This window comes from Cyprinus carpio, chromosome A7 (assembly GCF_018340385.1).
Source record: "Cyprinus carpio isolate SPL01 chromosome A7, ASM1834038v1, whole genome shotgun sequence".
NCBI lineage: Eukaryota > Metazoa > Chordata > Actinopteri > Cypriniformes > Cyprinidae > Cyprinus > Cyprinus carpio.
Window position 1 is genome coordinate 38,246,989 of NC_056578.1, and position 13,726 is coordinate 38,260,714.

The 13,726-nt window shown below is 36.7% G+C and overlaps 1 protein-coding gene across 8 annotated transcripts in view; it reads left to right on the forward strand.

Annotated features, from left to right (window-relative positions):
• The window catches only part of nfat5b (nuclear factor of activated T cells 5b), a 37,156-nt gene extending 29,774 nt beyond the window's left edge, over window positions 1–7,382 (forward strand). For 7 of the 8 annotated variants that reach the window (XM_042761088.1, XM_042761084.1, XM_042761085.1 and 4 more), the window contains 8 exons: window positions 33–205; window positions 1,463–1,597; window positions 1,678–1,733; window positions 2,270–2,402; window positions 2,684–2,752; window positions 2,854–2,948; window positions 3,056–4,823; window positions 6,730–7,382. In XM_042761088.1, coding sequence (XP_042617022.1) covers window positions 33–205; window positions 1,463–1,597; window positions 1,678–1,733; window positions 2,270–2,402; window positions 2,684–2,752; window positions 2,854–2,948; window positions 3,056–4,823; window positions 6,730–6,968 — 2,668 coding nt within the window. In that variant the 3' untranslated portion in view covers window positions 6,969–7,382. The remainder of the gene's footprint in view (window positions 1–32; window positions 206–1,462; window positions 1,598–1,677; window positions 1,734–2,269; window positions 2,403–2,683; window positions 2,753–2,853; window positions 2,949–3,055; window positions 4,824–6,729) is intronic. The other variant, XM_042761083.1, reaches the window with a different exon arrangement.
• The last annotated feature ends 6,344 nt before the right edge of the window (window positions 7,383–13,726 follow it).

The following is a 13,726-nucleotide window of genomic DNA, read 5'->3' on the forward strand; positions in this document are numbered from 1 at the left end:
ATTGAGCAGCTGACATTTGGGTATCTCTACAGTGTAGACTGCGTGGGGATCCTGAAGCTCAGGAATGCCGATGTGGAGGCCCGTATTGGGGTGGCTGGATCTAAGAAGAAAAGTACCCGCGCCAGACTGGTGTTTCGAGTCAACATCCCACGCCCGGATGGCTCTGTGCTCACATTACAGACCTCGTCGTCTCCCATACTGTGCAGTGAGTGGCTTTGGGTTATTCATAGCATCTCTCTGCTGGCGAGCCCAGCTGGAGCTCTCATCACATAGGAGAGGTAGGGATTAGAGAGGGGGATAATGAATGTTTATATTATTAAGGCCATAGAGCCAAAAAAAAAAAAAAAGAATGAATCCAAGGCAGAGCACCAGGTGCCTACAGGAGCTACTAGGTCTGTGATGAATTGCACTACTTTGTTTTGAAATTGAATTTTTGTGTCACCAGCAAGTAGAGGAGTATTCCTGGTCGCTTGTAATTTAAGTTCTGCTGACACCATCTGTAGCATTCTGCTGATTATCACAGGAAATTATGTTGATTGTGTTAATAAGGACAGAACACACATTTGCATTAAGATTTTAAAGGAATAGTTCATCCAAAAATGAACATTTGCTGAAAATGTACTCACCCTCAGGCGTTTGTTTCTTTATCTGAACGGATTGGGTCAAATTTAGAATGAGTCAGAATGAGAGTCCAAACAGCTGATAAAAACATCACGATAATCCACAAGTAATCCACACCACTTCAGTCCATCAATTAATGTCTTGTGAAGTGAAAAGCTGCGTGTTTGTCAGAAACAAATCCATCACAACATTTTTAGCTTCAAATTGTTGCTTCCAGCTTAGGAATGAGCCCTCTATCCATAATGTTGCCATAACATAAGTTGTATCGCCTAAATCAGGAGAGAAATATGCACAGATCAAGCCCTGTTTACAAGTGAAAACAGTTCTAAACCAATACGTTGGTGGATTTTGATGTGAGAGGACAACAGGGGTTTGATGTTTTCACTGGAGGAAGTGTTATTATGGATTATGGACTTTAATGATGGTTTAAATTTTAAAAAATGTCATAATGATTGATTTGTTTCTCACAAACATGCAGACATTAATTGATAGACTGGAGTTGATTTCTTGTGGATTATTGCAATGTTTTTAGCTTTTTGGACTCTCATTCTGACGGCACCCATTCACTGCAAAGGGAAACACTTCTGAGCACTTCTGGCTATGCATTACCTTCATGGTTTCTTTCTGTGGCTTCAAAGCAAAATTAATCAGGTTTTTCGCCAGTCACAAGCTGATTTGGCTATATGGCTTTGTTGACCCACACATAATGTCAGATGTGTGGAAACTAAATATTCAGTCATGGTCTGCTGCACAGAAACATGACTGTGTAACCTGACTGTTACCTGACTGTGTAACCTAATGGTCGCTTTCTCTCTTTCTCCGATTGATTCTGCTTTTATAGCCCAGCCTGCAGGAGTACCTGAGATTCTCAAGAAGAGTTTGCACAGCTGTTCGGTTAATGGGGGCAGTGAAGTCTTTATTATTGGAAAAAACTTTCTCAAAGGAACCAAGGTCGTATTTCAGGAGAATGCTTCAGGTATCTTTACATGTTAAAAAAGTATAATGTAATTTTCTATGCAGACCTTTCCTGTTTAACCTCTGCCTCTTTGACTGTAGCAGATGATAAGTCCTGGAAGGCAGAGGCTGACATTGACATGGAGTTTTTCCATCAGGTAAGCCATAGCATCTGCTGTGTCTATTATTTGACTGTGTGGGCTGATCTAGCATGGCAAAAATAGAGGCAGCTTTGCACATGTCACAGACGTCAGTGTCCCCAGTTGTTGCCTGACAAGTGTTTTGAATATATCTGTTTCTGAAGTGACTTGCCCTAAACTTTCATCAGTGATCTTGGTCATTTTTCAGTGCTTTTGTAAATATATTGAGTGCTGCTACAGCTAGCTCTGTTATACTTATGCATAGGGTCCAAAATTTATGCAAATGTATGTAAAAATGGCAAAAAAAAGAGGACTAAATGCACGGTCTGATGTCTCAATTGATTTGCAGGTAATTTGAGTGTATTTTATCAAAATGTCTGATATTCTCCTTTGAAGTCCCATAAAGTACACAAACTATTAAATTGTATATATACCAGACACTTGTAATTGCTGCTCATTATTGATGTCATGATGAGAAAATAGTCAGATTTAACTGTGTAAGTAAATAAATAAACTGTGCAATTTTTTTTATCTTTGACTTTCTCTCCTTTTAGAATCACCTTATTGTCAAAGTCCCTCCATATCAAAATCCAGCTATCACATCTCCTGTATCTGTTGGTATCTATATTGTTACGAATGCTGGACGTTCCCATGATATTCAACCATTTACATACACTCCAGAGCCAGGTCAGTTTAATCTCCACCGTAAACGTGACTCTTAAACACAACAGGTTTGCCAAAAAGTGTTTCCCAACCCATTCCTGGAGGCACACCAACAGTACACATTTTAGGTGTCTCCTTTATTGAACCTATCAATATCAGAACTTGGAGTCTGTACTAATGATGAGTCGAATTGGGTGTGTTCCTTTTGGAAGAGTTTGAAAATGTACAGTGGGTGTGCCTCAAGGGTCAGCATTGGAACCGTTCATAAAAATCACTGATCTCAAAACATGCTTTTTTTTTTACAGTTGTCGATTCTTCTGTGAAAAAGGAAGTTTTGCCTCCAGTGACACCTTGTTGTTTTGAACAAATAAAAGGTGAGCAAACATCTCTGTGTCTATTAGCATTACGTAATATTGCTCAATGACAGCCAGGGTTATGTAAGTGTCACTGGCCCTCTGTCTTTTGTTTCATATAGTAATCGATACTGCTTTGATGACGCCGGTTTTGCCTCTTGTTAAACGAGAAGAGGTCACTCCAATGGAGGTCTCCAGTAACCCCTCGGCCTTCAAGGTTTGTAAAATTACAAGACAGAGACCACCACAATAAAGCAGCACTGCATGAATCATTTCTGTATATTTTGATAAATGCCTATGTCTATCCTGTTTGTAACCCATCAGACCTCTGAAGTCATCAATTCAGCCCAGCAAGCCTTAGATATGAGTGCTGAGATCTCCACCAATAACTGCAAATTTTCCAGTTCGCTGGCACACCAAACAAGAGAACAGGATCAATCTCAGAATTCTGTCTTTCCCAACAAAGAGCCATTCAGCACCATCCAGGAACAGAATCTTACACCCAGTGGCTCTTTCCATGTGCCTAATAAATCTCTTCTTCAGCAAGGAGTTCAGCCATTCCTCTTGGAACACAGAGAGAGTCTTGGACAGGAGAGGACAGGCAACAGCGGCAGTTCAGTGGTGGGCCTTTCCCAGATTGATGACAACTCGCAGCAGCAGCTCTCACTTCTACCTCCAGATGAGGTGGCACAGCTGGAGCAGGCCGTGCGGCAGCTGCAAGCGAAGGGATTCTGCAACATCCATCTCCAGAGTGAGAATTCACTGTCAAAACAAAGACAACATCAACTTCATCAGCAGCATCAGCAAATTCAACAACAGCAGCAGCAAATCCAGCAGCAACAACAGCAAATCCAGCAACAGCAGCAGCACATCCAGCACCAAGAGCAGCAAATCCAGTTGCAGCAGCAGCAACACCAGCAGCAGCAAGCTCTGGAGAACCTTCAACATCAGCTCTTTCAGCCCCAGGTTCAAATCCATTGTAGTTCAGAGCAGCAGAGCTCTTCCCAAGGTATGGTCCAGAATGGAAGCTCCCTCTTCCAGCAAACCCCATCACAACAACAACAGCAGCAGCAGCAAGCATCCTTGTTTCAACAAGCAACTGGCTTTCTTCAGCAGCAATCCAGTCATTCCTCGCCTTCCCTGTTTCACAACCCTACGGCCATGACCGAAGCCCAAAGCCCACAGGAGGCTCTTTTCCACTCACAGAAGACCTCAGCCAATCAGGATCAGGTCCAAGCTTCCCTATTTCAAAGCAATCTGACGGTTCTCGGTGGGTCCAACATGTCAGCGGAAGCTCAGCCCTCTGCGAGTATGTTTCTTTCCCAAAATGCCATACCAGGCCAACTTGCTGTTAACGCTGGCCAGCCACAGCAACTGGCCTTTCTCACGTCTATGCAGACATCTTCTCTCGAGGCACCATCTGTATTTCAGACTCCACCCCAACTGTCCCCTATTCAGCAAGGCACTCCAATGGAGCAACAACAGTCACCACAGCGTACCCAACCTGGCTCCATGTTCCAGAGCATGTCCCAGTCACCAAGCAAACTCCCCCATGGTCAGCAGCAGCAGGCAGGCCTACTCCTCGGTTCCTTAAATTCTCCAGTGACACAAGAGCAAACCTCCAATCTGTTATTTGGTGGCCAAGTCCAGATAGGATCGATGAACAACAGCAGCCTAGCTTCTCCAGAACAACAGAGCACTTCCCTTCCCTTCTCTCAGACCGGCATGGTTACGGTCAGGCAGCAGGAGTCGTCTGAACCCATGACGTTTCAGGATCAGACTACTATGGTGGTCAGCCCCTCCTCGAATAAGCCCATTTTCCAAGACCAGCAACCAATGCAGTTGGCACCAAGTTCTGGTACAGCCCCTTCACAGTCTGTAAACCTCTTCATGGCCCAGTCCGGCATTCAAGGGGGAATGGCTTCTCAAGAACCCCTTTTTACACCACAGAGTGATGTAAGCCGAATTCAGACTAGCACTTCCTCTCCAGTACAACAGCCTGGTCAACTCTTCCAGACCACAATGAGTGGAAGTCTCAATCTGCCCAACCAGAATCAGCAGCCAGACCTGTTCCTCTTTGAGATTCAGAATGGTTAGTCAGTATTCTTCAACATACTTCAGGGCTCAACGCTAAGGATTCTTCTACTCACCCGGTCGGGCCAGTGGTTAATGTTTTTACTTGCCCTGCCACAAAAAAAATTAAATAGTTGTTATCATTGTTTTTGACCCATGTTATCTTTTATTCTAAAAAGCTTATACGACACCAACATTTTAGATGTTATTTTAAAATTAAAGGGGTCATATGAAGTTGCTAAAAATAACATTATTTTGTGTATTTGGTGTAATTCAATGTGTTTATGCTGTTTAAGGTTCAAAAACACATTATTTTCCACATAATGTACATTATTGTTGCTCCTCTATGCCCCGCCTTTCTGAAACGTGTCGATTTTTACAAAGCTCATCGTTCTGAAAAGCGAGGTGTACACTGATTGGCCTGCTATCCAGTGTTTTGTTGTTGTTTGATTGATTCATGAGTGTTGTGGAAGTGTTGTTACACCTTTTTATATTGTGATGCCGTCTCCCAGCATGACCAGACAAAACCAATAAAACCCATTACAAACGAGGCATTTGTTGCATCCAGTGGGGACATAATTACTGATTATAATGACTTATACTGTCTTTTTACGCATTGCGTTGCGTATCGCGCTGCGTAAACATAAAACCATGTCTGCATTTGTGATCGGAGAAATGACAAACAACAAGCTCTACTCTACACTGCTCAAAACTTGCGTTTGAATCATCAGTGCCAAATTCTTTAAATATGTAAATGTACTTACAGGCTGTGAGTCAGAAGTGCCAGACTTTCCTTGCAAAGTTGGAATTGCCCGACTTTATAGAAACAGCCTTTTTGCACAGAAGCATTGTAGGCTATGGTACAGGAAACAGTCCTCGTTCTCTGTAAAATGCGCTGCACACATCTGAATATTTGGGTTGAACTCTTCTGGAACAGTGTTAACCACTGATTTCTAGTTGTGTCCTCTTTTGGAAGGCCAAACAAAGTAGTTTCTCTTTCACAACGAAACACACAGTGTCTGCACAACATGGCAGCAGCGGCAACAGTGAAAATAAAAGTTACACCTTCTTTTTTTGCGTGAACATTTGGGTGGCGTTATGCAAATCTTCCTACATCGTGACGTAAAGATGTGGGGGCGTGTTAGAATGAGCCATTTTAGGAGGGCGTGGTTGACTTATGTCTTTGCAACTTTACAAATCTTCTTTATGCACCAAGAGCTTGTAACACTCCAAATCGCATTATATGACCCCTTTAAATTTTACAATTTTCGCACAATTTTATGGTGCCCGTGAGCTGACATGGTGGGTTCACTTAGTTTTGTCGTGGCCACAAAATAACAACTTGTGGGAGCGTGATATTATGTCGTGGCCACGAGATATTAATTTGTGGGAACGTTATATTAACCTGTTGCATCATTTTGTCGAGGGAACGACAATTATTTCTCGTGGCCACTAGTTTAATGCGTAAACAAACCTGTGTGACCATAGCAACCCGAGATTATCAGAGATAGATAAAACTTTTTTTATTAACGTTAAACATTTAATTTAATATTTAAATATTATTATTATTATTATTACATTAACTTAGTAGAGCTATATTTTATATTTATTGTTATACATGCTTATTTCCCCTTTCAATTTGTGTATCGCTTTACCTAGTTAACGTTTTGTATAATTATGCAAGTATTGGCTTGCCTACCATATATTTTGCAAATAAACGCCTGACAATTATGCCAATAAAGTTTTGATTTTATTAACTTTTGACCACCAATTCAATATTTTGCAGATTGTGAACTGTCCCGAGTGTCTTTCACGCTGGCCCCGGATTATCGGGCAGTCCTTATTGTCTAGCCCTGTACTTGCTTTAGACCTTTTTGACTCATATTTCAGAGCAATAAGTCATTCATACGATTTCTTTCCTTCAGAATGCAGTCAGCTGATGAACAGCCAAGGATCTACACTTTCTGATCAGATCATTGCCATCAACCAGTCTGGACAGAGTCAGCAAGAGAGTGAGGGACAAATCCAGTCTTTACTTGGGCAGTCCCTGCCAGACCCTGGAACTGTGCAGAGCACTTTGACAACCTCTCAAAACATGGAGAAGATTGACGACCTTCTGGTGAGCCTTCAGGAGCAAAGCAATAACATCTCCCACTCCTACTAGGGCTTTCATTGTGTGTAGCTGCCCAAAATCTCCATTCCATAGGTGATTGTAGATATTTCTTGCACACGTCTTGGATAGTCGGATGTCCTCTATTTTGAATATTTCAAGGATGTTGGAGGTATTTTGCTCATACCCCTTAAAAGAAATAGCAAGACATTCACTTTAGACATTGGCACTGAGAAAGTAGAGTCGCCTGTTGAAGAAGAAGTCAATTCATGATCTACAACTTCTGTTTTGATCGGCAATTCTCCAGGACCCTCTGGAGAACCTCAATGCATCCTTTCAAGAGGAGCATTTCTCTGAGGAACTAACAAAATGCAACCCATATGTTCCTGCTATAAAGACCGTCATTAGTTCCGCAGCAACCCCATCATAAATAAAGGCTTTGAGGCGTTTGAAATATATATTGAAGTTGCTTGAGTACACAGTAGGATATTTGAGGCACCTGGAAACCTAGAGATTCCCCAGAGGGTTTCGCTCTGTGGCAGTCTGAAGAACTGAAACGCTGCCTCGAGTATCTCTTTATTTTTTACAGTGACAGAGAGCATTTTGAGAAGATCAGGACACATGGGAGGACTGCGGTTATGCCTGAACATGATTTGTAGACACTCCACTTTCTCAGTGAGCCTGTGATATCTATTTTTAGCTGTAAACTAAACATCTAATCAAGAATGCTTGATAGAAGCAGTCTGCAGTGAGATTTTTATTTTCAGCACTTTTTTGTAAACAGACATTAATACCTTTCTGTCTCATTACACTTCAGTATCTATAAGCTATTTTTCTCTCGGAAAAATATTTCATTCAGTCAAATGGGGAAAGAAAATATCTAAGTGAAAAAAAAAAAACAAAAAAACAAATGTGTTTTGGCATTTTCCTTCTAGCACTTTATATATGTTTTCAGTGTGACTCATTGACATTTCATCGAGATCTATCTCAAAACATTTTTACTGTATAAATAATTCTAGTGTCCTTCATCTCTTTGGACTTCTGTCTATTTTAGACTAACCCGTATAATACAACCAATTAGAAATGTACATTCCTGTTTTTTTTTTTTTTTTTTTTTTTTTTTTTTTTTTTTAAAGCAGATAATCTGAAAAACAAATTGTTTCTGATATTTATGTTTGATTTTGGTTTACTTATGTAATTTCTTGCCGTCTCATTTTGCTTGGTGTCTGCTTTGTTTTGCATGTCTGAGTGTCCTATATACATGCGTATGTGTGACATTATTGTATGATAATACCTCTAAAAGTGGGTCATTATTAAATGTATTCTTTTACTGATTCTAAAATATTGATAGTTCATGCTTGTATCAGTTTGTGTCATTGTGATGGGTTATTTTATTTACCAGTGTCTGGTACGCTGGAACAAGGCTGATTGTTATTATTGGCAAATCAGAAGGGAGTGTCCAAAACCAGTATTATCCACAAGATCTCTGAACATACTGGCATACAGTAAATACAAATGCTGAATGTGCTGGGGAAGCTACCCTTTATCTTTTGTAGCAGAAATAGTTTGTATCAATTTTCTAATTTTACAGCCAATAAATACCACGTCAAAACTGAAGACCATGTTAAACATTAGATCTGCTTTTTCAAAAGTTGGCCATTTTTGCGGCTGAGGTGGTTCAATGTTGGTATATTCGGTTATGAAGTGAGTTTGTTTCGAATGTAGAGGAACATTATGTGAGCTATATATTTCTAGTAATGTCAAGCTCATGTACTGTATGTGTTCTAGCGTCACACGTGATGTAAAGCTGCCAAACTAGTTTGAATATTAGGCTGATGTGAAGTTAGGTGGCAGATTGTCTTCTTGTAAGCATCAGGATGAATATATACATTATGAGGGAGCTGTTCTCTGTAATGTCACAAAAATGGCTCATTTGAGCATGCTATACGGTATTCAATGTCAAATTTTTGACTGTTTTCTTTGCTCAGTACCTTGAGTGATTTTTATGCCTACTTTTTAGTAGAGACTATTTTATCCTCTTTATGGAGAAGTTTTGCTTGAAGGGTGCTCTCATATATCTCTGCATGGGGAAGAACTGTGAACAGGAACTGGAAAAAATATATATATATATTTTTGATTTATCTTCATCTCTGTACAATACTAATTGTTTTGTTTTTTTCCCCATAATACTCAATATTTATGTGAATATTTACTTTCACCATGCCTCTTTTTAGAAAAAAATATTTATTTTTGTCTCAAGAATTTACACAATTAGAATCAATGCCTAGATTTAAATTATATATATATATATTGTTCTCAGTATCATTTACATTTTATATATATATGTGTGTGTGTGTATATATATATATATGATATATATATATATATATATATATATATATATATATATATATATATATAATTATGCATTTTATTATATACTATATTGATTCTAATTGTATTGTAATTGTATATCTTAAATTCCTATAATGATTTCATAAATTTTTGGGAAATATAAGCCATAAAAACAAACATTGCCCCCCAAAAATTCTGATTTGTATGATTCTTGGGACCAATTATAAATTGTTTTTAGTTTAATTATGAGATCTAAACATCTGTTTTGGGTGAAATAACATTTTATTTTTTATTATTATTCAGTGTAATGGGTAAAGTGTGCAAGTGCAATGTCTGTCCTTTAGTAGTCTTTTTCCTTAAAAGTAATAAAAGTCACAGTTCAACATTGAAAAGGCTTTGCATATCACAAATTGATTAATTTATTTGTATACTGAAACACATTTTATTTTTTTCCAATTCATCCCAGTCACAAAATCTATACTAAACAATATGCCTCTACAGTCAATTAATTTTTATATTGGTTGACGCTGTAAATATAGTCACTGGTAGCTGTGCCTTCTGATTTGTATTTAAAAGCAGATATTTTTAGGGCAATTGTCTGTTTTGATTGCTCATGAAAAATACGCCCCTTTAAAATGTGTTCCAAGAAACATACATGTATGACTAGATAAAGAAAATTTGTTTAATATAATATATGCTTCTTTTTAATTTTTGTGCAGCAGGTAATATATTTAAAGAGTTAAGCAGTTAGACTGAGTGCGAGATTAAAAATACAGCTTTTTTATTTTTAGTTTGGATTTTTTTATTCATTATTAAAAGGGGGTGTGAATGTTTTTGTTTTTTTTTTATATATGATAATTCCTAATGTGCTATAATGATGTGCACAATAGGTATTATGTCAGTCTCACAGCAAGTCAGTTTGCAATAATGTGTTGTCAGATTTGGAAAGTCTCCATTGGATGTGAAAAAGAAATTAGCTACTTCTGACATATTTGTACATTTTATTACAAAAATCATGTATTTTGCTTTTGTTGGGGCATTTTTACTCTTGCAGCTATTTTTTTTTTTTTTTTTTTGTCTGTAAATGTGCTGCTATGTATCAATAAAAATAGGCTAAAGAAAAATATCTCCAGACTTGTTCTTTTGTTCTTTTCTATCATGCATTGACCTTTGTTTTTGGAAATGGCTGTGAACATCGGCATAAAAGGAAAACAAAGACATTTTTTAAAGTTAGTGTTAAATAACTAATTAATTAGTAATAATTACTATAAATCTGCATTATTTAGTTTGAGCTATTTCCCGTGTTTGCAATGAATGAAGAGAACTGCACTCATGTTTTCTGAGCAATAGAGGTCACTGCTCTCTGCCTGACAAAATGACTTGATAAGAGAGAAACATGGGCCTATAGGTTTTAAAACGTTTAACCATGCATTTTGTATCAATCAAATGCATATTACAAATATTCAGACAATACAGAAGCTGCCTTGTTTATTGTGGATAACATATAGACAGGACTGTCGAAGTAAAGTTAAGAATAAAACATGTGAATAAAACATATGTGAGCACTACTTCAAAAGACAAAACTTTCTATTTTTATTTAGATAAATGATAATAACTATATTAAACACTGTTACATTCATATTTAAAGCAGTGGGAGGGTGAAATACTGAAGTAGTAGAATTACCAGAACTGATGCAACATGACACACACACACACATGAATAAATAAATAATGTATACAAGTATATATATATATATATATATATATATATATATATATATATTTTTTATATATATATATATATATATACAGAGCTGGGTAGATTACTTATGAATTGTAATCAGTTACTTGATTACAGATTACATGATAAAATTTGTAGTCAGTAATATAATCTCTTAGATTACACATTTTTGGTAACGTAATCTGATTACTTTTGGATTACATTTAGATTACATTTGTGCTAACCCTAATTTGATATCACATATTGTATATTGAATTAGCCTAATCTTGTACTATTTTGACAGATACAAAGAAAGAATATATTCCAAAAAATATATTTAATTCACCAACAAGAGCCATAATATCTTCTTTTTCAAGTGCAATGTATGGACAGTTAATACTTAAAAAATACTAACACTAATGTACCTTGCTGTCAGTGTTTGCTAGTAACACTGAATAAAACAAAATCACATCTTATGATTTTAAAGCATATTTAATTAGAATTAAGTACATTTAGAAAACAGCTACATTACAAAAAAACAATATTGAAAAACATGAAGTTCACAGCAATATCACTGCTAGGTCAAATATTTAATCTAAAAAACTCCAGAAGTGTATATGCCTGTATCAATGAAAAACATCAAAGAATAGCTACATTGCAAACATGAATTTTGAAAAAGACTAAATTCACACAGCAATGGAATTTATATCTATCTCAAAACATCATTTTAAGTGCATAGTAACAATGAGGAAAAGACAAAAAATATTACAAAAAATAATATAAAAGAACATGAAACTCACAACAATAAATAAATATATATATATATATATATATATATATATATATATATATATATATATATGTATATATATATATATATTAAAGACCATTTCTGGGTCAAATCTTTCATCTCAAACAGCTTTCCCTATCCAATCTTTTTTTTTTCTCGTCTCAAGAAATATCTGCGTCCACACGAAACCACAAAACCAACACAAAGCGATGTAGTATACATGCCAGACCAGCATGTAGCGCTGTACTTCTGCCACAGAGATACACTAAAAACGGAGAAGACGACATGGACTATGCGCATAAACCTTGCGCGTGGTACACAAACGAACATGGAACAACATCTGTGTTAATGTTAGTTAATAAAAAGACAATCGTTCAGTGTTTGTTCATGTTTTTTGTTGCTGTTACATGACGTAGCGGTCTCTAGGGGTGAGACGTGGGCTGATGACATCATCGTTTCAGAAAATAAACAAATTTGCTGTCCGCACGAAAACGCAAAGGCGGCGTTTTCAAATTTGTCCACTCTGGGACCCGGTTTCACATCAAATTAGTCATTGGTAGGCAGAGCTTTTTTTTTTTCCTGTGTCTTTCTTTAAAAATGAAATGATGTCTGTGCATCCAGTGATTAAAGGCTGCGTTCTTCACCCTTCATCTTCCATTATCTTGTTGCTGATTTCTTCTGAGCGCGATTCTGACACCCCCCACCCCCCGCCGGAAACACTCGAAGAATCACGAACGTATATAAACGGCAGGTTTAATAGGAAAAATAAAAAGGAAATTTAGGCAAATCAGTTGAATTGTGAACGACTTATTACCATTGTGTAAATAATATGTAATCATGTAATCCATAAAAAAGTAACTGTAGTCTGATTACGAGTATTTAAAAAGTAGTTTTACTCTAATTACAAGTACTTGAGTTTTGGAATCTGATTACGTAATCCAGATTACATGTAATCCGTTACTACCCAGCTCTGTATATATATATATATATATATATATATACACAGTGGGGCTCGAAAGTTTGGGAAGCCCTTGCAGAATCTGTGAAAATGTGAATAATTTTAACAAAATAAGAGAGATCATACTAAATGCATGTTATTTTTTATTTAGTACTGTCCTGAGTAAGATATTGTACATAAAAGATGTTTACATTTAGTCCACAAGACAAAATAAAATTGCTCAAATTATTAAAATAACCCCATTCAAAAGTTTGGGAACCCTTGGTTCTTAATCCTGTGTGTGGTTACTTGATGATCCACGACTGTCTTTCTGTTTTGTGATGGTTGTGCATGAGTCCCTTGTTTGTTCTGAACAGTTAAACTGAGAACTGTTCTTCAGAAAAATCTTTAAGATCTTTAAATCTTTTGGAATTTGAAGATCAAGGTAAATTGTACTTAATTTGTGTTCCGGGAAACATACAAGTATCTTCTGTTGTTTACGAAGGGCAGAACTAAATGGAAAAAAATTATATTTCAACAAAATAAGAAAAATTTGGCCATCTTCATCGTGTTCAAAAGTTTTCACCCCCCAGGTCTTAATGCATCTTGTTTCCTTCTAGAGCATCAGTGAATGTTTGAACCTTTTTTAATAGTTGTGTTTGAGTGTCTCAATTGTCCTCAGTGTGAAAAGATGCATCTCAAAATCATACAGTCACTGCTGGAAAGGGTTCAAATATGCAAAGATGCTGGAAAACTTAAGAATCTGCAGGACCTTGAAGACAATATCTTACTCAGGTCAGTACTAAATAAAAAATAACATGCATTTAGTATGATCTCTCTTATTTGTTGACACATTTTCACAGATTCTGCAACGGGTGCCCAAACTTTATTTAATACATTTATTTAAAGTGATCTCATCCTTTTTCCATGTTTTATTTCTTTTTTTTGTTCTTTATATATATATATATATATATATATATATATATATATATATATATATATATATATAT